The sequence below is a fragment of the Drosophila serrata genome, unplaced genomic scaffold (genome assembly GCF_035046125.1).
Source record: "Drosophila serrata isolate PLE 108 unplaced genomic scaffold, ASM3504612v1 contig_273, whole genome shotgun sequence".
Lineage (NCBI taxonomy): Eukaryota > Metazoa > Arthropoda > Insecta > Diptera > Drosophilidae > Drosophila > Drosophila serrata.
In genome coordinates, this window is record NW_028257171.1 from 735,683 (window position 1) to 760,589 (window position 24,907).

Sequence of the window (24,907 nt, forward strand, 5' to 3'; positions counted from 1 at the left end):
GTTACAAGCTTTTGACTTAAAATTGAATACTGTGCAATATTATAATAATAGAAGAATAAGTAATATAGACTCACGTTCCATAGTTGTCAGTGCAGCCCTTAAGCACTAGATTGGTCACATGCAGCTGTTCCCGCTCCTGCAGCGTGGGAACCCAATTGAGCAACTGCAGCATCACCTCGGGCAGCAGCAACAGGTGTTTCTTGTCATCGTATCCCAGCGAGAAGCTGGCATCCAGTAAGGTCACCGATGGACAACCAAACTCCTGCAAACTGCCAAAGAGCCTTTCGATACGTTCACCCTGACGCAGCTGGGCAGCGGATTGCGAGGAGTAACTGGTCAATGTACCCAGTGCCTCCATGGTGCTGCACAGCGAAGTCGAGTGGGAGATGTGCCAAGGTTTTATGACCTTCGGCAGCACAATGAGCAGCTCCATTAGATTGGATTCACAGATGGCCTCACTACTAACATCAGCATCGCCGGTTAGAAACAGTTTCACAGCTGCCACGGTGCACGAGAGAGCTGCCATATCAATGACCACATCCTGGTCAGCGTCGCTAGCTATGTCAAAGTTTGCATCGCCGCTTTCAAAGTGCTTGGTGGCCAGCAGCTCTTGGAGAGCATCACAATAGAGTTGAACTAACGTAACTAGGTCTATTTGGCGCTGTTTAAGAAAAGGATTTGTGGCATTAAAAAAGAAAGTATACATTATTCCAAGATTTACTCACTTCTTCCGGACTAGATTTCTGCAGGACAATAACCATCAAAGCGTAGCAGTTAAGGGCTACACGACGCAGGCTATTGGCGCTCTCCCACTGCCGCAGGATGCTCATCGTGATGGACACTGTGGCGGGGCAAATGGCCTTCATGCCATTACGCTGCCGGATCATAAGTCACGGATTAAACGAATGCATATGACGAAATTCGGATTACGGGACAGAGACAAGCAATGGCATGCAGGATCAACGGTTAGGGGGCACAACAATGATCGGTTCCACCACTCACCAAGTTATCACAGTCTAGAAGCAGCCCATCACCCATCACCGAGCAGGGGGCAAGTGAAGAAGTGGTTAGAGCGTTAGTATTAGTCGAGTTTAGGGACTTTTGCACTTTCATTTGCAGCTGGAGATAGAGAGGATCCAGCGTCCGTAGTATTAACCAAACACGAAATGAAACGATAGCGGAGGACATGGAAACAAAATGACAGAACGCTTAGAACTCTAATGGACATTAATAGCGAAAGCAGTGAGCAGAAGGGAAAGCTAGCTGTGGAATAGTGAGGTTAATCATCGATTAAGATAGATCTGAGGACTAAACAGGAAGAGGGAAGGTGAACTGGAGACGCTTTCAATGGCTACCTGTGAGCCGCAAATCACAGAGCCCAGGATGTTGAGCAGGCTTTCTCCTATTTCGGCATATCGGATCAGCTTCTCCTCCTGGAAGCAATCTGGAAGGTTAAATGAAACCCATATGAAATCTAATGTCTTAAAATAACTGCGACAAACTCACCATAAATAAAGGGCACGATTTCCACATGAACCGAGTGTGGCTTGTACGAGAGGCGACTATAATCCGCCGCCTGGCCGCGAACAAAACTCCGCCACGTCAAATACGGATCGTACATGACCTCGAGGAAGGCCGAGAAACTCTCAAACAGATGACTAATTGCTGGCACGGCTTGAGGTAGCTCCATTTGCTGAAACAAAAACAAACCGTAGCTGGGTTATCAGGGAACAAAAGGTAAGGCAGCGATGTCGACTCACTTACCTGCTTAAAAACCCTGGAAAGTATTGCTATCAGATTCGGCTTGTATTCATACTTGATGACAGCCAGAATATTGTCAAAGTGCCGGCATACAATCACCAGGCAGTCTATCAGCACCGCTACACGTTCGATTGCCTCCTCCTCCAGCTGGCCGGCCGTATCGCAGGCATCTCTTGCCACAATAATAAACTTGCCAATGGCGGGCAGCAGTTCGTCCGGCAGACGTCCCAGGTGGGGACCACTGTCCGGGAGAACTTCATGCCACATGGGGCAGGTGTCGGCACGGAAATCCAGCTGCAGCTGTCCCCGCCAAATGTCCACAAAGCGGGCCACGAACTCCCGGAAGTAGGTCTCATCGTTCTGCAAAGGAGAGAGAGTGAGACAGAGACTTAGCTTGAGCCTGTCTGGGATTATATAATCGCTGGCTATGCTGCTGCACTGTTTACGCAGGCCTTTTAAGCAACAAACTGATAAAGAACGCCTTCTATTTGGCGGTGACTAATGCGTTGGGCATGTTGTGGCCGCCCCCGCTCCACCTCCTCCTCTTTTTCAATTACAGCTTATCTTCCGGCGGAGTGTTTTCCACTTCCGTGGCACCGCCCCTTACCTTTGTCGTGTACTGCACCCACAGGTTGTATATGTCCTTCTTCTTATTGTCCATTGTTGGGCCGGAATTCAGGTGCGTGAATTGTGCGGAAGCATTTGTTAATTACTCGCAGTGTATTTGTTTACAAAAAAAAAAGGGGCGCCGACAGTGTCCGCTTCTCCCGCCGTTGGTGAGATTTGGCGCCGGGCGCACTGCTTTCGAACCGGATTTGGATAGCAATATCGGTTGGAATATAGCGCGATTAATTTTCGCCTGCCGAGCCTATGTTTTAAACAGTTTTTTTGGCAAATTTTTTCACATTGCTAAGCACAGGTGAAAACGCGAACAGCTGATTGTAAATCGTTGTATGGCCAGATGGCGGGCTGAGTTGTACATCTGGTCACACTGTTGTAAAAGCAGTGTTGTAAATTGCGCACGGAATTTAAAAAGTTGTTGCCGTTAAATTGACTTATATTTTTAAATGAAAATACCTAAAAGTGTCAAGATTTCTTCACCTAAAAATGGCACTTACTCTTACTTACTGTATATATAGTGGTTTTATTCAATATTTATGTTTGTAAACACATTCTTCGATAAAGAAAAATTGCCAGTTTGTTGTAGGCTGCTAAATGCGTATTTATTTCGAGATTTTTCATGTATTTTTGGTTTCAATTCTAGTAGCATTTTATTTGTTGTTTGTTTTGTCTGTTTTACATGATATTAGCTAATAGTTGCGCATGTTATCTGCCATCGCCTGACTCTCCGTTAACTCCGTCGTTAAAAACAAACGATTTTGACTTCGATTTCGATTTTCAGTGCAGTTCTTTGCCGCTTATCATTGATAAATACATTATGCGCAAAAGTGCAGTTATTGATGCGGATGCTGATGCGGATGCGAATCTATATGCCTAGGCAACGAATTTTGAGATATTCGCCTTTGATTTTAGAAATGTCTTTGTTTTTGTGTTTTTGTTTTTTCTTTTGTAATATAAAAAGGAAACGTTATTTTGTTATATTTAATTTCAGACCTAAATTATTAAGATTTAATGTAATATTTTATTTGTAAGTTTTGTTTTAATTGAATAGCTTGAACCATTTGTAGGACCTATAAATATTCATTATCTGTTAATAATCTTAATAAAATAAATATATGTAGAAGAAAAATCTTATGCCTCCGTTTCAGTTAGTTAAAGCTGTGAGTTTTTATCCGCATTAATTTGAAGGATAACAATTGTTAGTTAATTTACGTTAATTTATATTTAATTTAATTGTAATTTACTTCAAATATAATAGGCATTCGACTTGCTTTCGTTTATCATTACGTTTAAATTAAATACACGATGCGCTCGTTTAAATTTAATTTCCGTTTTTGTGTGTGTTTTGTTATTAAGTGTTTCTCGTGTGTATGTTTTACGGTGTTTTTGCAGCACTTGGAATATGGGCAATTACAATATTTAAAAAACGTCAGCGCCAAGATTTATCGATTTGTAAATAAGTTGCGCGCTTTGCTCAGATCTATTCTTGATTTGCTTTATTTGGGTTTTGGGCTTGGGTTCGGGATGGGTGTTGTGGGGTCTTTTCCTCTCGAAACGGGACGAGACGACGACGATTGTTGCGAATAGAAAAATAATTCAAGTAAATATTTGTATATGCAGTGTATAAGTATTATAGTTTCCTCTAGGTATATGTATAGCACTCCAGGCTTATTGTATTTGTACCAATCGCCCAAGATGTGGCACCCATTTATCCCTCTATCCATTTGTCTATCCTTCAGATATATCAGTTACTGTGCAGATTCTAATGCCCGTGTTGCAATTTTGAGTGAATGGCGGCTGTGGGTGGTTGACGACGTGAGGGGATCGGGATCCCTAGCGAGTAGTATATGTGTGTGTGTATGTGAGTAGTGTGGCTAGTTCATAAGGTAAATATATATAATCTATCATAGTTCTTTTAGGTGCCTCTAACAGCTCTGAAGGTATTCAGGTTCGGTCGCATTCACTGCGTTGTTGTCGATTGTTTCGGGGTAGAAATACTTGGGGTGTTCGCTTTTTTTCTAGCTTGGTGTCTCCGCTCCTGTCTCCGATCTCCGCCCGCTACGGGGTTTTGTTGTCCGCTCGGCGGTCTACGTATCCTCCAGCAGCGGCTCATTTTCCGAATCGGAATCTAACATTTTCCAGACCATGCGCCTGACGTTTCAGACTGCCGCCGTCGGCCCAGGAGGAGTTGAGATACTCGTCGTCATCGTCTTGCTCAAGTTTCTGGAAGTGGAATGTTGAGGAACACATTATTAATGACTCAGTTTCATTTGAAATTTGTCAATTAATTAAGAATAATAAGTTGTTTAAGGGAAGGCAGCCTTTTTGAACTTTTTCAATTGTTTGCCCATAAAAGTATTCTATAAAAAGGAATGAGTGGGAAAGTTAGCTCGTTTGGTGTCCTTATTTTAGATATTTTAAAGACCCCCACTAAACCGTAATAGGATCTAGGTAAAATTAAAAATTCTTGAACAGACTATTATCCCTAGTACTCCAGTCTTACCCTTGCACTGAGTTGGACGTGGAGATAACTCCATTTTCCAGCGAGTCCCTGGACAGCTCGTCGGCCATCTGGACCTTCAGTTGATGGCCGAACGAGTTCATTTCAGAGTTGGGCGTCATCTGCGAGCCCGCCGGACTCTGCGCGATGTATGGGCCCGGTGTGGTGACAGAGCCACCCTGCGATATGGAAGCGGTCATGCCGGGACCGCCGTTGGGAAGGACACCCTCCAGACAACTGTCGTTGGTGGTGGAGTCCATGTTGATTATCTGGCTGCCGGCTACGTTGTCCGCCAGCACGGCACCGTCGCTGTCGTCCACGGCATCGATATCATCGATGTCCATGTCCTCGGCATTCTTGTCCAGCGGCGCCGTCTCCTCGTCCTCGTTGTAGATCTTGAAGTACGCGTACGTCAGATAAATCACCGAGATGATGAACGAGGGAATGGGAATGGCCATCGAGTACACCAAGTTCAGTGTGTTCTGCCAGTAGTCCAGGTCGCTGATGACCAGGCTGGGATCCACCTTGGAGTAGTAGCACGGAAACTTGATCCCGATCTTTGTGTACCGCTTCAGCCAGATGGTGCAGTTAAGCATGGGTGGGTAGCCGCAGCCCTTCACATTGGGAAAGAGCCGGGCGCCCACGTAGTAGTACATGGAGCGATTGCCCATCAGGCCTTCGTTCAGCTCGGAGATCTCATCGAAGGGGCGCCGCTCGTCCGGTATGAGAGTGCCCGAGGCACTCAGCCCGTGCGTATCCTCCGAGTCCTCGATGAGGTACCCATTGGAACCATCGGCATCGCCAAAATTGAGTTGCTCTAACCGTCCGCCTCCGAGATCGATGTCCAGGCCGGCACCACCCACGCCGCCGCCCAGGTTATCGTACTCGTAGTCGCTACGCAGAGCTCGCTCGTACCGATCCGTACGCTTTACAGGCGGCAGGATGCGCTCCGCCTCCTTCAGATTGATGTGGTACTCCGTAAAATTGAACTCATCCGTGTAGTTGTACAGGTTGAGGCGATAGTTCACCCGGATCTGGGTGCACGTATAGATGTCCTTGGTGCAGCCCTCGCGGCACGACGACCACGAGCAGTTCTTGGCCCCGTAGTAGATCTCCGTGTCATAGGTCTCGCACAGCGCCGGAACCTCCTCGAACTGCATGAAGATCGTGGTGAAGGCCGGCTCGATCACGAACGGCACCAGGAAGAGGAAGGCGAACAGGCTGAAAGTGCCCAGCAGGATGAAGAAGGCGGTCGTATAGAACAGCAGCTTCTCCTTTCCCGTCCGTTTATCGGCCTCGTCTCCCATTGTTATCGATTCTGTTGGTCGGGGCTTAGTTGGCTATATATACTATATATAATTCTATTATATCTCTGGGTTGGCGCAGGTCTGGCGACGGCGACAGCGGCGGCGTTGGCGGAGCAGAGCGGCAGCGAATGGTGTTCCAAAGGCGGAGGGGCGGTGTATGGGTATTATTTGCTTTCTTTTAGAGCAGTGCTGTACTTAGCTTAGAATTGCTGCGATTATTAATCGGTAACGATAACTACGAGCTAGATTACGATTACGGTGCAAGTTATATCACAGGGAGAGTTCGATTTCGATTTCTCGTTCCTTTTGCTTTTGCTGTTACTTTTGCTTCTTCTGTGTCCGTTTCTGTTTCGGTTCCAGCTTCTACTTCTGCTTCTGCTTCTGCTTCTCCTTCTTCCTCGGTCTCTGTCTCTGTGGTGTCCTGACTGTCCGGTGTCCCGTTATCTCGCACATTGCTGGCATCTGCAGCGCGGCAGGCCGAGGACCATGGCGTACGTGGGTGGGACTCCGAGGGGGTCCTGCATTTTTGTGCTCGGCATCACTCGATTAGGCTAAATACTCCACGGAGCCAATGGGAATCCCACGCATCCTGCAGCCTTTCCAGCCTTTAGCCCCACTCTGGCAGTGCGTGCGTGTGTGTGTGAGCCGGGGTTTCAACCTTTGCTAATTGCTTTATGCGTCCCAGCGGAGATGTTTCGTCAACATCAGCACGTTGCAGTGACGCTGCTCCTGCCCCCTGCTCCTATCCTTCGGATCCTTCCTCTTGCTCCGCCTGATTTAGCTTCTTCTTGATTATTTTATGACTGCGGCAAAGCCTGATTTGTATGCGAGTGTGTGTGCTTTGTTATGTATGTGTGTAAGTGTGTGAGTGTGTGTGTATTGTGTCCTTGTATGTGTGTTCGGCCTGCCAATGGCCAGTTTTGAGGTCTCACTCTCGTCTGTGCTTATGCTTCTCCTTCTCTGCAGCTATTCCTCCGTTGTTTAGCGCACTTTACATTCTTCAAATGTGTGTAAAAAAGAATGCTGGACGGACAGTTTTATTTGTTGTTTGTTTTTCTTGTTCACTTTGCTTTGCTTTGCTATTCGTCCTCTCTCTTTCTCGCTCGCTCTCTCCCAATCTAGCCGTGCCACGTGCAATTCAGCGCTGTGTGCGGGGGAGAAAGTGAGATGGAAAGAAAGCAGTGTAGTGGTTTTAAAATACCGTCAGGCCGCGTTTTGCGTTAATGCGTGTATTTTTAAGCCCAGCGGCCGCAATTAAGCCAGCGAAAGGTGACGACGGCCGCCTCGCTCGCGTTTATTTTTATGTAACCTCGAGTGGGGAAAGGGGGGCGTGGTGGCGGCGGAGTATTACGAAACGGAAACGAAACACGCGGCACCAATGAGCTCAGCTCAGCTCACTTTGGCTCGGCGTGTTTAAATAATAAAACTCCTTCGATGCACTCAAGGGGGCATAGGGGAGGGGTGGAGACAGAGCGGAGCCACATGTAATTTTCAATTCATTTGGCACGCTTTCACACACACACAAACACACGAGCCCATTACACTAGCCAGAAAAAGGCCGTGCACATGCAAGCTCCAACACAAGCCCTCAACTCTCACGTACACAAAGGCAGAGCGAGAGCGAAAGAGAGCGCGAGGGGAGCCAGCTCCAATCGAAATTATGCGGCATAGGCGGCCACCATAGCCCTATCCCTCTTGCGCTGCCTCCAAGGAGTGAGGAGACGGAGTAAGCTGGTGTGAGTGCCTTGGCAACTTCTTGTGCTTTGCACGAAACGATTTTTCAGCTGGCCCAAAGATTTGTTAGGCTCCCCCAGCCCCAGGATTTTGGAGATCAATTAAATGTAGTCCAACTACGATTTTCATGTATTTTTGTTTGGGCCACCAGGCCACCCTTTTCCTCCCCTCTCTCACTCTGCTCCTTCGAGCTCTTGTGACGTAGAGTTGCGTGCTCCCGTTAGTGTGTCGCGCTAGTGTGCGTGTGTGAGTGTGCGACTTGCGCCTGTGTGTGTTTACTCAAGGTTCAGGTTACGCGGTGAACGGTGACAACGGAACGAGGATTACGCATTTTCAATCACATATCCCGAATCCGAATCCCGCACAGTTCCCGTTTTCGGTTACACTGTTTACCATGGAAGGACAATGGTGACCTGATTGCGCACGGGGTCAAAAGTTGCAAACGCTGAAAGAACAAAAACGCCACATTCACGCTCCACATTTCTTTCGTGGCATTTTGTCTTTTTGCCTCTTGCGTTCCTTGGTGGCAACAATGGAGCAGCGACAACGACAGCGACAACGACAACGGCAGCTACGAGGCGACGACAACCAAAGGAGCAGAGCGACAACACGACGGCTGAACTCTTCAGCGAAAGGACTGCCTTCCACTGGCAACGCTGCAGCGGAATTAAGGGTCCAAGTCCGGTGGAGCTTTGGAGCGGAGCTTTTGCCTGCACCTCCGCCAAGCTTAAGTCCAGGGTTTGCTTTTCAGCCATTAAGTAGCTATTTGTAGTTACTTCTTGTAAAGGTCCTTTGAGCTACCTCAATCCCTAATGGGGTGCCATGATGACAACACTAAAAGAGGCTTATAATTTGTAACCAGATTTTTCATTACTTAAAATTACTACTCATAGAGGATATATATTTTCCCAAATGACCATTGCTTGAACCCAAATCTTAGTTTATATTTTAATTGGATTTCCAAGCTATACAGATTTCTGTTCAATCCTTGATTTACCACTCTCTAAAACCGATTTGTTAAAGAAGATATTCGAATTTAAGCCATAATTTCAACAAAACTAGACTTTTCAGACAATCGACTCCTGAGCAGCACTGTCCAAAGCTCATGCTCCCACTCTCCCAGTGGGAGCAACAGCGGGCCAGCGATGACGTAAAGCCACCCGACGCAGGCGCCTTCTGCTCCGCGTGCCACCGAGAGAGCTCCGCTGGTTGAAAGCTGAGAAGTGTCAGAAGTGGCGTAAACAGCAGGGAAACGTAACGAACGAGTGAGTTCGCCTGTTAGGAATTTTCTCGGCTCGCCCAGCCACGGGGAAATGGTGGAAAAGTGCAGAAACGCAGCATTCTTGGTACTTGGTTAGCTAAGGATCCAAGAAGAATCTGAATAAAGTGTGGAAACCCATCCTGGAGTGAACCATGTGCGGATTATGAAACGATTTTAATGGCACACTGTGGAACTGTGACTGTGACTGCGACTGCTGCAAGTGTATTGGTGTGGTGTCTTCAGCAATCCCCCCCGCAACTACTGCCAGCGCCCCCGCCCCGCGAGTGCGTGTCCCAGTGGCAGGAACGTAAATAAACCTCGACACTTGAAGCTGAAACATTCGTAATTTACATGTGAGTACCGCTGCTGCCTGCCTGTCCAGGTAGCCACATCCTAAGCCATATCCGGTATCGAAAGGGAAACGGAAATCGAATAAGGAATTTCTCGATGACCCTCAAAAATCGTTGCCTACTTATGAGCGCATTTCCATTGATTGCCGTGCAACTAGAAATTCGTTCTGTGGCCATTGATTATTCCATTTGGGGCTGTGATAAAAACAAAAGTGGAGCGTGTCCAAGTGGTAGTGTCATCAAGACTACATAGTAGTCTAAATTTGAAAATACCCTGTGGTATCTGGTAATGGGTTCTCATCTCAGTTTCAAAAGATATAAAGAGAAGGTGGCGTGGTTTTCGGGCCATTAAGTTTCCTAAGACAATACTTTGTATATTAAGAAGGTAATATCCATCTGTGCAGTATCTTTTCGTTACTATGAAAACGTGATTTTGATTAAGAGTTTTCAACCATAGTTAAACTATTATTAAAATCTAAGTAATTGGAACGTTTAATTTCAATTAGAATTTGTAACTACCTATTGATACGAATTATAAATTAGCTAAATGCTTATTAATTAATCATTTTAAACATTTAAACATTTTCTAGACTAGGAAAAAAAGTTCTTCAATTTAAATAATATAATCATACTTAGTTGCCTATAAAAATTGTCTTTGCATAGTATATTTTTCAGTTAAATAGGATTTCATTTGTATTTAAATGTGTTAATTAAGTCCGGACGCCTATTAAAAATCTGAATAAATTTATATTTTATTTTTAAAGAAAGAAAATTAATCTTATGCAGGGCGCCAAACCATCTGTTTGAGCAGTGTTGCAGGTTATTAACAGTGTGTGCTAGTGTTGGTCACCGCACAAGCGTGGGGATTTTTAGCGAAACGCGTTAGCACATTATTTCATCTGCCAGATGATTAACAAAAACAAAAATCCGAATTTAATTTGACGCAAAAGAAAAGTTAAGCCACAAAAAAAGAAAAAAAGCAGCCGTAATGGAAGTCATCCTTATGATTATATTCGTCACCGCCTTCTGGGCAGGAGTGGCCAAGTTCGGACCCATCCTATTCTCAAAGGCGCCGCAGCAAGATCTTGTGCGATGTGTCTGCCTGCTGACCGCCGCTTGCTGCTGGCTCTTCTGGCTTTGCTGCTATTTGGCGCAACTGAATCCTCTGCTGGGACCCAAACTCAACCAGAACACCATTAAGATCATCGCCAAATCGTGGGACAATCCCATATCCGAGGGATAGCAGGGGAGAGGACCGCGGGCAGCAGCGAGGAGTAGTTAATCTCTGGCGGAGCACCTTATTCTCCGCAGCCACATCACACATTTTTGTACTTTAACAAAATTAACAATAGTATGTATTGTAACCCCCAATTTCCCATGCTATGTAGATTCTAAATTATTGATCAGAATCGAGCTCTACACATCCACGTTTTGTATTATTTTTGTAAGCGAATTTGTGGTAATTGTCGGCCACGTTCGCAAATATGTTTTTGAGGAACACTGTGAGTTGAGAATGTGGATTTATGAACACATACTTTATATTTATCTGCATTTGCACTATAATTTACTGGACGTCGTAAGCTTTACAGCTTTACTGCACCGAAGAGATTATCAACCAATTGTTTACCCTTTGTAGATAAATTTACTAATGATTTAATGTACAAGTGATTAATTTATTGGAAAATATATAGACAAATGTTTTGCCTTTAATCATTAATTATCTCTTTTTAGCACAAGCTTCAATGACTCATTTTTGTTTGGGTTTTCTCGAATTTTAGCTTTATATTGTTTTATTTTTATGAGTAAGTCCAGCTTATCAGCAAAATGTTCATGCCTTTGAACCCCGAAATATGTCTTATGGTATTCAAACAAATCACGACACAAGTTCAACTTGGTGTACTAGAAAAAGGAGTAATATATAGTTTTAAACTTGCATGTATTTAACATGAGTCACTTTTTCAAAAGTTTGTTCGATAAATATCAAATAAGGTTCCAGTTTTCTAAAATCAAATAGAAGACTCAACATGTTCGTGTTGAAATCGCAAGGATTGTTCGAAAAAGGACCTGCGTATAAACGCAGTAATAAGGAGACGGGAAGGAGGACGAGGAGGAGCAGTTCGGTGCACTTGCACTGCTCTTGGCCATGTGGAGGACGACTTAATCAATGGAAGTCGGAATGGAGCCAGCTTGGCGGGCGTGGGCGGGGCTGAAGGGGATTCCCCAATGCCCGTCCGATGCCCGGAGAGAATGCGGAACTATTGATTTTGCAATAAAAGTGCGCGCGCAGAACAGAGATTTGTGCTAAAAAAGCGAGAGCAGAAATCCACACACGATGTGTGACATGTTGTCGACGGTCAGTGAGGAAAACCGGAGAACGGAGAGCTGAGCACTGAGAGCCAGAGTGCCAAGCCGAAGCCGAATGCAGTCGTCGCTAATCCAGAGCAGAAGCCTTGGGCCCCAGTCACGAGCCAGCTGCCAGTTACTCGAAAAGGGAAAAACTAATTGCCACGAAAAATACTAGCACTTCTTAAAAATTGTAACAAAAATAATTCTGCAGAAAATAACTAAACGAAAAAGTAGCCACGAATTGCTCGATTCGAGTTCGGAGTCGTGGCCACAGGAGAAAGATTCTAAAGAAGGGATTCCGCCCAGCAGAAGCAGCAGCAGAACTAGCAGAGCACGTGATGCAACGTCGGAGTGCCGTATGGGCCAGTTGTGATTAAAGTGAATTTGTGTTGGGGTCATCCAGCTAGTAGCTAGCCCAAAAATCGATAGGGTCGCCTCCAGAAAACGTGTCGTCCTCCAGCAGCAGCTGGGAAACGTGCGCACAGCCAGCGAAGAAAGTCAGTCCAGCGAAAGTCGGAGGAAAATCTCAACCTACGCAGGGTTATATAACACACAGCGCGAACCGCCCACGCAATTTTCTGTGTTTTTTTTTTTTGTTGTTCTACCACTTATTCCTGCAACTAAATCGATAGACTAAAACAGTACCGACATGATGATGATGACGATGACGAGCTCCTAATTGGATTGCACGCGAGGGATTAACCACTGGGCTTGGGCTTAAGCGAAGGAGAAGAGTGAGAGAACCGAAGGAGCAGCAGCACTTGGGAGCGTAGTAGCGTAAATCCCCACAAGACCTTGGGCCATGGGCAAGAAGAAGGTGCCCAGCGAGGAGCTGATTGTCCCACCGCAGGACACACGCATCTGTGGCACCATCTGCATCTGTCAGATGACCCTGGTGCTCAGCTCGGTGGCGCTCGTCTACCTCACCGTTGCCATCTATATGCCGTCCACGCGGGCTTTCAAGAGCGGCATCGATCCCACGCCGGTCATGTGCACCACGACGCGAGCGGTAAACAAGGATAACTGCGAGTGGGGCAGCTGTGGAGAGTGGTGTCTGAGCAAGACCTCCGGTGCCTGCATCCAGATCTATGTGAATCTCCGCAGCAATGGCAGCAATCTCATCTTCCAGAACTGCACCAATTCGGCGAACAAGACGTGCTACGGCATCGACCAGGATCGGGCGGATAAGGCCCGTTGCATCAACGATGAGTGCAAGAATCTCACCGGCACCTTTAACTGCACCGCCGGCCAATGCCTCAACATCACCGATGCCTTCGAGTGCGTCTTCCACAACAGCGATGCGCCGGTGAAGTGTAGCGGTCGACGGGGAAAGATCAACTGCATGGACATCAGTGGGTTATTCTCGTGTAGTCGTGGCACTTGCCGGAAGATCCGGACACCATACAACTGCGACCGGCGGTGCGTGGATATTCCGACTAGGAACAAGAACGTGGTGGTGCTCAGCGGGGACAAGGTCTATTTGTCGCAATGCCAAAATGCCATCAATGCCGAAACTCTCGAGGAGGTGTGGAACGAATCCAATGACAACGTGGCCATGACCTCTTGCTACTTTATTAAGAACACTTCGGATCGGGTGGATGCAGTGGACTGCATCAATGGCTCCACGCTGGAGCACAACATGCTCAGTGATCTGACCAACTTCACATATCTGAGCCACTTGCATGTGTCAGTGGCTACGCCAGTGCCGGAGATTGCTCCGCCAGACGTCGATCTGACCATTTCCAATGAGTCCAAATTGATGATTAATCTTGAGGGATGTGTAAACACTCTGATGGATGAGTGCAAGGAGTTCCTGAAGGACTTTGGACGCGATGGTAGCGATCACAATGCCAGGGCTCGCTTCCCTTGCTTCTACTCGCCGGGCAAGAAGGACGTTGTGGTGGCCCGCTTCGATCTGGAGGTCACCTATCGCCAGTTTGTCTTCGCCTCGGTGGTGCCGTCCGTCTTATTTGTAGTCTCCTGCTCCGTGCTGCTTCTCTGTCAGCGCACAGTCTATGTGGGCGACGATGCCAAGATGCGTTTCAAAGGATGTGTGGACACAGAGACCATTCTTAACAAAAACAATGTGGGCGCACCCACCAATGGCGACATGGGCGGGGGCGGCGGCGACGAGGTTATGGCCCTATGAGATCCGTCACGTAAGCTTCAGATTTAATTCCCCCCATGGATTGGGTCTATAACCGATTTTCTACTGACTTTGTGTTACAGTCCTTGCCATAGCCCACATGTGAGAGGTGTCCACCAAGTGTCTCTAGGTCTCTGGAGTCTAAAATCCAGAATCAATAACCTCGAAATCAATGACAAAAGATGATATAGAAATAGGTCTCTGGAGCTCTGTATATTATCTTTCTACCTAGAGCAGTTCCCACAGAATTAAAATTTATATTTTAGATCAGAAAATTAAGACAACTCAATAAATCTCCTTTGTTAGCTAGCTTAGGACCATATAGGCCCCCTTAGATAAGGATAATAAGTAGTCCTCCTGTTATATATTAAAACTCCTTAGTTTTGATCTATTCCTAACATATACCTTTGCAGGGTATAATATTATTATCAGAAGCTTGTAACTTTTAAAGGAATCATTTCCGACCCTATTAATCTTATATATTCTTGATCAGAATTAACAGCCAAATCGATCTAGACATGTTTGGTCAAAAAATTAATTTTTTAAATTTTTCTCAAAATTTGAAAAAACGATAAGGGGTTACATCATTAAAACTGCCAAAATTCGGCTAAAAATCGAATTTCTTAAATTTTAAAACGAAGTATGCAGTTTTGTTAGCGCTCTAAAAATGAGCACAGAACAGCTTTCCGAATTGAAATTAAGGCATTTTTGGCTTAATTATGATGTTTGAAAACACAGATTAACTAAAAAAAATTGCCTGTTTTTATACCACTTTGCAGGACATTTTAATTTTAGTCAGACGCTTTAACAGCATCAACAAACACAGTATGCAGATTTGTTAGCGCTCTAAAAGTGAGCACAGAACAGCTTTCCGAATTGAAATTTATGCATTTTTGGCTTAATTATGATGTTCGGAAAACACTGTTTAACTAAAAAAATTGCCCGTTTTTATACCATTTTGCAGGGTATTGGTATAAATCAGAAGCTTATTACTCAGTGAAGGAATCATTTCTGACCCTATTAATCATATATATTCTTGATCAGAATGAAGAGCTGAATCGATCTAGCCATGTTCGGGCAAAAAATAAATTTTTAAAATTGGTCTCAAAATTTGAAAAAACGATAAGGGGTTACATCATTAAAACTGCCAAAATTCGGCAAAATATCGAATTTTTTAAATTTTAAAACGCAGTATGCAGGTTTGTTGGCCTAATAAAAACTAGCCTGGGAAAGCTTTCCGAATTAAAATTGCTGCATTTTTGGCTTAGTTATAAGTATTTGAAACTTCGAGTTTTTGAAAAACTTGTCATAAAAATATGTAATTAAATAATGCGAATATTTCAAGCTTAGTTATGTTCGATTTCCGATTCTATTTTAAAATTCAATACCAAACTGCAAAGATATATAAACCTCGGCTTCCCGAAGTTAGTTTCCTTTCTTGTTTTAAATATAAAATATTTCATAGGCTCCCAAATAGCTATGGATTAAAAATCTAGTACAATCCCTATACTTTTTTACTTATTTTCCCCAGAATAAATCCCCATGATATACCCAGAACTAATATATAATTCAAAATATTATTTCAGGCATTCCTCTGCTCCAAGAAGACAGTCCGACACACCAGACGGGAGTCTTCGCTTTGCAATAATTGGAGTTTGGGCACAAGCTGAAGTCAGAAACACAATCTTGAAATTCTTTGTAATCCTTCCATCGAACTTGTAACACACACACAGACACACAGAGACACGGACCACACCTCAGAGGCTTTGCAAGGACACTCCTGAGCTAACCAATATAACTGAAACTGAAACCGAAACCGAAAACCGTACACATGCGAGGCGCTTGAAATTCTCAAGATACGACGATCGAGAGATCTGAAGACAATATTAGTATAATTTTCGACCTTATTTTGTGGAAAAGAACTGTAGGCTAGCTAGAGGAGACGGGGTGAGATTTTCAGGGGCGTCGGGAATGTTTATATATATTTAAAAAACAAAAAGAATTGTTGCTATTATGGAACTTAGTTTTATCTAGGGAATAAACGCACAACAAACCCACACCCACATGCACGGCACATGACACTCACACACACTGAGATACAGCCACATACACATACGACACCACAGAAGCTGAAAAGGATATATAGAAGAAGGATATATCTATATAGTCAAGGGAGCGAGGGCAGAGAAATTCAAAAATGGCTTAGAGAGGGATGCGTGATCAAAAAAACCTACAAGAAAGCAGAAGTACTACTTGAAGAAGTCAAAAGAAGCAAAAAGTTAACCTTCGAACAAAAGGAATAAGCATTAATTTAGATAACTCTAATCAATATACAAGAGACCCGCAGCGGGTTTGAAAACATAAACTATTTAAAAAAAAGAAACCACAAATAGTTTAAAAAGAAACAAATAAGAAAACGTAAGAATAAACATTTTCCATTTTCGGCTCTACAAATAAGGCAAAACTGGACAGAAGAAGCTACAAGTTAGAAGTGTAAGTTTAGGTAATCCCCAGAAGAAAGCAAGAGACCGGAAGTGACAGAGAGGACAGAGGAAGTGGAAGAAGGCAGCGAGTGTTAGCGGTGTTCATTTTAAAAGGCTTTTACCGATCCAACTACAATCTAAGCACCACCACACACAAAACACAAAACACACAAGAACAAAACTGAAAAAAACTTCGCCATGAAGAAGAGCTCCACGCTAACCACAACCACGTCGGTGCCGGCGAGTCCAACGCTCTCGGCTCAGACGCTCTCCGCTAGCAAGATCAGTCTGAATAGCAGCCGCTGTGGCTCGACGACGGGCTCGCAATGCGGTGGCTCCGCCTCCGGTGGATCGATGCGATCCGCCTGCCAGTCGCCGGTGCGGCCAGGAAGCGGTTGCGTGGACGCCATCAAGGCCAAGCGCGAGGAGATCGAGATGGAAACGCTGCTCGAGAAGGCAAAGTTCTATACCTCCGTGTGCCTTGGTAGGTCTTACTATTAACATTTTTATAAACATAATCCCTGATCTAATAATTGGGTGTTGCATTCCAGGTACGACTGCCATTTTGTCGGTGTTCACATTCCTCTTCCTGATACCCTTCGTCGTGGATCCCGCCATCTCAACGATCATTGCCGATTATGATCCGGTGCCGGTGACCTGCATCGTCATTGATCACATCTATGCGGAGGGGATCAAGAACTGCAGCTGGAGCTCCTGCCGCGAGGGCTGCACCTCATCACTCACCAAGTAAGGTCGAACTTTGTTTGAATTTAAAGTATATATTGTATATTTATTCTTGTACTACAGGTGCCATCAGTTGTTTGTCAACTACACGCGCATCCCGTTCAGCGATTGGGAGCGTAATCCTCGGGACCTGGACACGGTCAACTGGGATGTGAGCTACACCAAGTTTCTGATCAATTCGGAAGGCTGTGGCTATCCCCCAACGACCAACTGCAGTGTCTTTGCCAGGCAATATGGGTGAGTAGATGCTAGCCCCAAGGATAATCAAGTATAACCTCTAACGAATTGATTATCCATATAGATTCTCTCACATCGGAGAACCATTCCCGTGCTACTACAGCAGGGCGTATCCAGAGGTGGTCATTGGAAGGTATTCGTGGGAGAACAACCTATACCATTTGATCCTCTCGCTGATCATACCGAACGTGCTCTTCGCCATCTCGATCGGGGTGCTAAGCTATTGGTACTGTCCCTGCTGCGAGAAGGCATGCAACAAATCCTCGCGGGTCTATGCCGAGAAGTTCCCGACCAAGGAAGAGTGAGTGCCACCATTCTCAGCATCTCTGTCCAGCATCTTGTTCTCATCATCTCTCGTTTTTTGGCAAATTAATAACTCCCCCGTATTCCCCGTAACCGTATCTTGTATATTGTAGTAGACACTCATCCCCTCTCAGAATCATTGTGCCTTGTATATGAAGAAATTGTTGAAAAACTCGAAATCAGAATACCAAAAATTGATTGTCTTGTCATGCTGTTATCTCCTTTGAACGTAACTAATCCTTATTTGTTATCCCTTAGGATATACATACATATATTGGCCTGATCCATAAGTTGAATGTAAACCTTTATTTTGTTTCCACATCAAGCCCAAGCCTTTATCTCATCTGGCTCCTTATGTTCTTTTCTCTCTTTACTACCTCTATATATTACTTTCAGGATCGTTAACTGCATGAAATGTAACACGGAAAAGTCGTTGTCCTTGAATGTATTTTGAAAAATGATCTAATCAGTGAGAGATTTAAAAACAAAACAGAAAACTATGTATTGTGATAGGTTAAGTGCGGTGTATTTCTTTTTGTAATTACTCCCTTGATCTGTTTCGATCTGGAAAACTTTGCACCAGCACTTGCATCTCGATAAAAGCTAAATCAAGTTACTCTGAAGTGTCCTTAGCAATAACTGCCTTTCTTAATATATATACTCTCAAATCGTAATGGTAGAGATAAATCCGCACCTCCCCCAGGATGTACTCTAACGCACAAGAATTTCGTATTCAATATACAACACACCTTCACTTGAAAATACCAAAATTTAAAAAAGAAAAACAATCAAAAATCACCCAAGAATATAATTAAAATATTTTAAACCATAATTTCAAGTCTAGAGATTAGATTATCTGAGGTTTCTTTCCCAGTTTACATTGATTAGCTGACAGCATTTTCCCATTTTCGCTGAATATAAAAACTATAATTAATTAAAACCATATCGAATATTAAAATATTTCTCCATTTAAACCGACTTATCTTTAGAAATTGCTTTAGAAAATGTTCTTTGCATGCTTATTAGTTTATGTTCTAGAATGGCATGATGTCTTTTTTTTAACTCCCAATCTAAATGGCTTTTATATAGCAAACATATAGTATATATCGCTTACAAATAGAATTGATTAAGAACTATGTTCCAATCGAATTCCAATTCTAGCAAACTTCTGTGTCACAGTGACGAAGATGATGAAATGGAATACTAGCAAAAAATTAATATTAGTTAAAGCCCCAAAAACAAATAGCAAATTCAACTTTGTAGTCTGTACCAAACACACACAAAAACACAACATAGCTTATCTAGATATATATACGATATATATAATATAGAAATTCCATTCGCCATTTGCCATCTCACATCGATATCGGACGATAGGATTAATTCCAAGCGGAGCATCGTCGAAGGATAACACTAAACTTTTTCTCTCAGCCAGATTTATTCGAAATTTTGCGCTCAATGAACAACAACCAAATTTGTGAACATATATAAAGAAAAACTTTGCCATCATATATTGTTACGCTAGTTATATATACAAGCATATATATATATATCATATATATATAGAAACTTTGGTTTGGAATACTTTACACAAACTTTGGCTTGACCCTTTTGGCTTTTGAAGGCGCGGCAAAAACGATGCTCCGCTACATCTCGACTTTCCACAAAGAAAAATACCAAATACCAATTAAAAGAATCGCTTGTTTTCAACAAATTGTGATAGTAGTCATAAAAATATTAATTAAATTCGTAAAACAAAAAACTAACTAAAAGACAAACGGAAAGCGATTACCAAAACAAAAGAATAAAAATTAAAGACAAACCAATCAAACAATTGTATAGAACCGAATTCTCATACGAAAACCTAGTCCTGGAATATTCATAGAAGCTGGGCGGGATTATGGATATGGAATACAAAAAAAGAAACATAGATTTACCATAAATACTCAAAACAGAAATCCATAATGGGTATAAGCAGCGGAACCAAAAAATAAATCACACTCAACTCAAACTCCACACACATACTCACTGTCGACATTTTTGAAATAGTTTTAAAACAAAATCTTATATGTAAAAAAAAAAGAAAACCAAAACCAAATCAACAAACATCTAATGGATTATAACAATATATAATATAGATATAAAAACATATACATATAGCTTAGCAGAACCGATATAACGCACGTTGCTTATGAGAATTTTTTAAATCATACAAACCAAACCGAAGATGAACAAAAAAAAAACAAACAAACAATTTGAATGCAAAACGATTAAAATTTTTTACTTAACGTGTCTTTATCAATAAACAAATTAAACCAGCTAACGGCCTATTTAATAAACAAAAGAAAAAAATGAAATGAAACCAAAACAAATGTGGAGAAATGCTAAACCAAAGATGTTTTCTTTTTTCGAAATTTATATGGGCAGAAACTTCAAGAGAGAGAGAGAGGAACGAGAAATTGGGTTAGAGTTCCTCTCCAGGCGCAGGCGTGCTGACATAGGATCTGGAACCATTTGTTGAGCTAGCTCCACACCATCCACATCCACATCCATCCCTGTCCCAGTCCCCATTCCAGTAGTCAAGGGTTTGTTTTGGCTTGGGCTTGGGAAACAACTTTCACTTTCTCGGCAGGCAGCAAAATATAAAAAAGTAAGAGTGCGCAGTGTGTCCTTTGGCAGCCCTGGCAACCCGGGACTCAGTCAGGACCCAGTTGCTGTCGGGAGCGGACGTGCTTGGCCTCCTTTTTTCCAGCACGAAAAGCAGGAAAGGAAAAGCAGTATAAAAACGCCAAGACGACGTCCCAGTTCCTTATCTTACTCCATTCCCAATCCCTCTCGCTGCTCCATTTTCAGCAATTAAAAAGTTAAAAGATATATAGAGAAGGCTAACTAATATAGAGCAACACCCACCTCAAACAAACAAACAAACCGTGAAGCAAACAAACAACCACCTATATTCCACCACCCAATCGAAGCCACCACCCACCCATACTGTCCCGGACAGAAATCACCTTGAAAACGGCATAGACAATCGGTGGAGAGGAGCCCGTGCTTACACCAAATCAACAAGTCGTAAATTAGCTGTGAATTAGACCCAACCCTCAAGGAATCACTACCAGGATACGAGAATGGCGCGGCGCAAGGACAAGCCCCGTTTGATACCCGAACAGGACAAGCGCATCTGTCGCGCCATCTGCCTCTGCCAGCTTACCATGGTGCTGTCCTGCGTGTCCATCGTTTACCTGAGCGTGGCCATCTACTCGCCCTCCCTCAAGTGGGTATATACCTGCCTGGCTTCCCTGGCTATTTTAATAATAAATTTATATATAGAAACCATAAATAATAATCCCTTTTGTAGGGCCTTCAAATCGGGCTTCGAGCACGACCCGGTCATGTGCCAGACGGTGGATCGCCAGATGCCCAACAACTGTCCGTGGGCCTCCTGCGGTGAGTGGTGTTTGACCAGGACCAGTGGCTTCTGCCCCCAGATGCACTCGGTGGTGCGAAGGAATGGCACGGATATTCAGCTGAACAACTGTACAAGGGTCACCAATACATCCTGTGCTCAGGTGAGCTTCTAACATTGTCCTGGTGGGGTATTTAAAGAAACTAAGGTGGGGTTACTAAGTTTAAGTTAAGCCTTAGGCAAAGAAGGTTTTCAATCAAAGGTATTTCCTGAGTAAACTTAACTTCCGGTTTATAGTTTTCTTCTCAAAGCCAAAACTCTTTTAAAATCTTTTACATGGTCACTGTAGTAGTCATCGTTTTATTTTTGTCAAGTCCTTAAAAGACCACCTTAACCCACACAACACCTAAACCCCAGTAAGCACCCACAAATGAAGACGTCATCGTCTTGGGCATCTCCCATGCCACCTCTTACATGACATGACTCATCCCGAAAACCCACTTGTGGCCACTAATGGTTGGGCGAATGAGGCACGCTGAAGGAGAGCTCTTTATGGAGAGTTGGCGCCACGCGGCTTTAACGATCAATCGAATAACCATTATCCTTTGTTCCCTTTCCCCTTGTGCAGATTGACATGAGTCGCCTGAACAAGTTTAACTGCAACAATGGCACCGCCTGCAATAACATTCGCGGGGTCTTCAATTGCTCCAATGGTAAGACGGGACTTCTTACTAGCTTGGACTTTAATTAAAATTTATTTACGTATTTTTCAGGTCATTGCAAGAATATGTCCGAGTTCTTTTTGTGCCACCACAAGGCCGATGGGCACACGATCAATTCGCAGAAGGACAATACCAAGCTGAATGGGTTCTTTGAGTGCCACGGTGTGCTTTGCACCAAAATCAAGAAGCCCTTCAATTGCGATCGTTATTGCTCCAAGATAACCACCGCGAATGTTAACACCTTGATCATGCATGTAAGTTTTGAGTCCGGTATCAGAAGAATCATATATCTGATTCTAAATCCCTTTCAGGAGGACAACGTCATTGCTGCCGATTGTGAGAATGCAGTGGCCTTCAACCAGGCCCGCGGATCCGAGCATGGTGTGCGCATCGAACCCACCGAGTTCTGGAAGGAGGACGACGGCAACTTGTTGACCAACTGTGCCACCGTCACCCGTGAGTCGGACAACCGCATCACGTGAGTGGACTCCTCTTAATCAAGATTCGGTGGTAATTAATTTGGTTCCCTGTAACAGTGCCACGGATTGCCTGAACGGAACCCTGCTGGAGCACGACACCCTGCCCGCTCCCTTTATGAACTTCACCCAGTTCTGGGCAATCTATGAGAACAGCACACGGTCGGTGGACCCCGAGCAGAGATATCTGCCCAATCAGGCCAACCTAACCATTTATCCCTGGAAGAAACTGTTCATCAACCTGGAGGGCTGTGTAAATACGCTTCGCGGCGAGTGCAAGGACTTTGTGGCTCGCTATGGCAACGATGGCGACAACAATACGGCCCAGTCACGCTATCAGTGCTACTACAACAAGGTATCCCATTAATATTCCAGTTCCTGGGGCGTAGGTATCAGTTTACTTGAGCTATATCCATTTCCTTGTACAGGATCCGAATGTGGAGTTTGTGGTGGCACGCTACGACCTGGATAAGGTTTACAGGGAGCTCCTGGTATCGCTAATAGTGCCCATTGTTCTGTTTGTGGTCTCCTCCATTTCACTGTGCATCATCACCAAGTCCGTCAAGGTGAGTGTAACTATTCCTTGCCGTAACACTTTCTATTTTAATGAATTTTATACAAATTCGAGGTGGGTGACGATGCCAAGATGCGTTGCGTGTGTGCCGGCGATGACTCGGACAACGATGAGGTTTTCGGACACGGATTGGCCAGCAACAAGCCACAAGACCAAATGTACGACACGGACGACGATGTTGTGTGTGACCTAGAGCACCAGGCTGTTGGCGGTCAAGAGCTCTCGGACCATGGACAGCCGCTGGATAGCCACGATATGATTGGTAGCACCAAATCGCTTATACCGCTCAGTCCAGCCGGAGATTCCAGTACCACTGAGCAGAACTTTGACCAGGATCAGGACCAGGAGAAGGCAACAACCTGCGATGTGCCCGAGAAGCCGCTGGTCATACTTTAAGCGAACAGCGAGGATGGATTCCACTGAGGACCAGCATCAAACTTTATGGACCTGCGACCATTGTACAAGGGGAACTGAATTTAAATTCTACTCAGCGCATTTATACAACGTTTACACATCAGAGATATGGGACGGATCTTAACTTTTCTTGCTTAAATAGGGATAATTACACATATCCCCCCCTGCGGACAACGAGACAACTCCCAAGAGCTTTATATAGAAGAAGAACCAAAAACGAGAATCCCCCATCTACAACAGTTCCAGCAGATGCGCCTTAGACGATTTGCATTTATATAGCGTATATATACCAACTGACATCTGCGGAACCAGAAACCAAATACCCAAAGGAAACGATACCAGGACAGACCAAGGAAGCTAATCTTCTCTAGAAATAGGATTCACAGGCATCCGCGACTCGCCTTAACTCTTGACTTTGTAGCTATGCAATATTCAACATTTTCTTAACTACTCTAACCGAAAAAGGTGGATGAGCAGTACCTATCTGATATATACTTATATATTATCGTATTATAGCAAATAATAAAACACCATTAAAAACTCTCCATACTTACCTTGAGCTCCTCTTGGCGGCGAAAGGCCTCGGCCATCATCTGGCGTCGTATTGGTTCTGAAATCGGAGCCTCGCGTGCTGGTGGTCCTTCTCCCAATTGATTAAGCTTCACCAACACCTGGATAAAGATTTAGTTAAAACAGGACTTATGTGATGTAGTTATTAACTCACCTTGGTCTTGTCGTTGTTTCCCAAATAGTCCTTCAGAAGTTTCCCTGTCAAAATCTGCCGTCCAGCAAACCAGAGCTGTGCCTTTGAGGGCTCAATTACCTCCTTGGAGGCTTGGGTGCCTGATAGATCCTCGGTGTTGGTGAATTCCATGCGAATGGTATCGTGTGGTGGCAGCTGCATAGGATAAACAATGGTTACGGCTCCACGTAATAGATTTATGGCCTCCTCTATCATTTTGAGGGTCAAATATTTCGAGGATTTGGCCAGTTTCTAAAGGGAAATAAAGTTTATTAAATGTACCAAGGTAAATCCCCCTCAATTTGTATATAACCCTATAGCTTACCCGATCTATCATAGCCTTGGCATCGGTAATGGCACCTGCTAGAACCTTTTGCATAGCCTCCGACGGCTGCTGGCCGTTGCGACGTAACAATGGATCCTTGTTAAAGGTGAACCCGCCAGATGGTATGCACTTATCGGCCCAAACATCCTTAAGCTTCAGCTCCTCGATCTGGTCCTCGTTCAGGCCAATCATTTCGCTTGGCAGCATGGTGCCGTGCTCGGCCAGCTCCTCAATTTCCATGCAGATGCGTTGAATCTTCTGCTGACCATTGTGGATGGCCACCAAATCGCGGATTACCGTATCCGTCTGCTCATTGATGCTCGTCTCGAACAGGAAGAGGGTCTCGTCGCCACGTTTCACTTGGAGGAGCACCATTTCGATAGATATATATTGTGGAATAGTAAGCTCTAGACTGGAGATCAAGTGGGATGACAATTTGTAATTGTCAGAAAAAG

General features: G+C 44.2%; 7 protein-coding genes across 15 annotated transcripts in view; 4 read left to right on the plus strand and 3 right to left on the minus strand.

Moving 5' to 3' along the window:
• LOC110183614 (neurobeachin-like protein 1) overlaps nucleotides 1-2,745 on the minus strand; it is a 62,687-nt gene extending 59,942 nt beyond the window's left edge. The window contains exons 1-7 of one of the 2 annotated variants that reach the window (XM_086834656.1): nucleotides 2,369-2,745; nucleotides 1,765-2,121; nucleotides 1,507-1,693; nucleotides 1,356-1,444; nucleotides 1,003-1,119; nucleotides 726-875; nucleotides 75-661 (exon numbers count right to left, since the gene is read on the minus strand). In XM_086834656.1, the coding sequence (XP_086690782.1) occupies nucleotides 75-661; nucleotides 726-875; nucleotides 1,003-1,119; nucleotides 1,356-1,444; nucleotides 1,507-1,693; nucleotides 1,765-2,121; nucleotides 2,369-2,422 (1,541 nt within the window). In that variant the 5' untranslated portion in view covers nucleotides 2,423-2,745. The remainder of the gene's footprint in view (nucleotides 1-74; nucleotides 662-725; nucleotides 876-1,002; nucleotides 1,120-1,355; nucleotides 1,445-1,506; nucleotides 1,694-1,764; nucleotides 2,122-2,368) is intronic. The other variant, XM_086834657.1, reaches the window with a different exon arrangement.
• A 213-nt stretch (nucleotides 2,746-2,958) lies between these two features.
• tipE (temperature-induced paralytic E) lies at nucleotides 2,959-8,607 on the minus strand. Of its 5 annotated transcripts, none has more exons than XM_086834664.1 (4): nucleotides 8,317-8,592; nucleotides 7,391-7,498; nucleotides 4,886-7,333; nucleotides 2,959-4,605 (listed from the first exon to the last, which is right to left on the minus strand). In XM_086834664.1, exons 3-4 carry the CDS (start codon nucleotides 6,187-6,189, stop codon nucleotides 4,542-4,544), a joined length of 1,368 nt encoding a protein of 455 aa, XP_086690790.1. In that variant the 5' UTR covers nucleotides 6,190-7,333; nucleotides 7,391-7,498; nucleotides 8,317-8,592; the 3' UTR covers nucleotides 2,959-4,541. The 5 variants fall into 5 exon arrangements, with proteins under 5 accessions (XP_086690790.1, XP_086690789.1, XP_020807680.1 ...); XM_086834663.1 differs by having other exon boundaries at nucleotides 8,203-8,569; XM_020952021.2 differs by lacking the exon at nucleotides 7,391-7,498 and having other exon boundaries at nucleotides 8,317-8,607.
• Nucleotides 8,608-9,125: 518 nt separating this feature from the next.
• On the plus strand, nucleotides 9,126-20,187 carry Teh2 (tipE homolog 2 phospholipid transfer protein). 2 transcript variants are annotated; one of them, XM_020952026.2, is made up of 6 exons: nucleotides 9,126-9,537; nucleotides 15,613-16,993; nucleotides 17,061-17,256; nucleotides 17,317-17,490; nucleotides 17,555-17,791; nucleotides 18,955-20,187. In XM_020952026.2, exons 2-6 carry the CDS (start codon nucleotides 16,708-16,710, stop codon nucleotides 18,998-19,000), a joined length of 939 nt encoding a protein of 312 aa, XP_020807685.2. In that variant the 5' UTR covers nucleotides 9,126-9,537; nucleotides 15,613-16,707; the 3' UTR covers nucleotides 19,001-20,187. The 2 variants fall into 2 exon arrangements, with proteins under 2 accessions (XP_020807685.2, XP_020807684.2); XM_020952025.2 differs by having other exon boundaries at nucleotides 9,149-9,537; nucleotides 18,190-20,187.
• Teh3 (tipE homolog 3 phospholipid transfer protein) lies at nucleotides 10,436-16,322 on the plus strand. Of its 2 annotated transcripts, XR_015272099.1 has the most exons (3): nucleotides 11,474-14,039; nucleotides 14,110-14,223; nucleotides 15,613-16,322. XR_015272099.1 is itself a non-coding variant. In XM_020952024.2 (2 exons), exon 1 carries the CDS (start codon nucleotides 12,683-12,685, stop codon nucleotides 14,027-14,029), a length of 1,347 nt encoding a protein of 448 aa, XP_020807683.1. In that variant the 5' UTR covers nucleotides 10,436-12,682; the 3' UTR covers nucleotides 14,030-14,039; nucleotides 15,613-16,322. The 2 variants fall into 2 exon arrangements, 1 of the variants encoding a protein (XP_020807683.1); XM_020952024.2 differs by lacking the exon at nucleotides 14,110-14,223 and having other exon boundaries at nucleotides 10,436-14,039.
• VhaM9.7-c (Vacuolar H[+] ATPase M9.7 subunit c) lies at nucleotides 10,523-11,251 on the plus strand. The gene has a single exon (XM_020952028.2). The coding sequence runs from the start codon at nucleotides 10,523-10,525 to the stop codon at nucleotides 10,775-10,777; it is 255 nt and encodes an 84-aa protein (XP_020807687.1). The 3' UTR covers nucleotides 10,778-11,251.
• Teh4 (tipE homolog 4 phospholipid transfer protein) lies at nucleotides 19,691-23,930 on the plus strand. 2 transcript variants are annotated; one of them, XM_020952018.2, is made up of 8 exons: nucleotides 19,691-21,067; nucleotides 21,152-21,362; nucleotides 21,828-21,912; nucleotides 21,973-22,175; nucleotides 22,233-22,399; nucleotides 22,458-22,752; nucleotides 22,826-22,963; nucleotides 23,026-23,930. In XM_020952018.2, the coding sequence occupies exons 1-8, from the start codon at nucleotides 20,922-20,924 to the stop codon at nucleotides 23,365-23,367; spliced, it is 1,587 nt and encodes a 528-aa protein (XP_020807677.2). In that variant the 5' UTR covers nucleotides 19,691-20,921; the 3' UTR covers nucleotides 23,368-23,930. The 2 variants fall into 2 exon arrangements, with proteins under 2 accessions (XP_020807677.2, XP_086690785.1); XM_086834659.1 differs by having other exon boundaries at nucleotides 20,429-21,362.
• Nucleotides 23,919-24,827, minus strand: LOC110183616 (cilia- and flagella-associated protein 298). The gene is made up of 3 exons (XM_020951934.2): nucleotides 24,453-24,827; nucleotides 24,110-24,379; nucleotides 23,919-24,056 (listed from the first exon to the last, which is right to left on the minus strand). The coding sequence occupies exons 1-3, from the start codon at nucleotides 24,825-24,827 to the stop codon at nucleotides 23,919-23,921; spliced, it is 783 nt and encodes a 260-aa protein (XP_020807593.2).
• Between the last annotated feature and the right edge of the window lie 80 nt (nucleotides 24,828-24,907).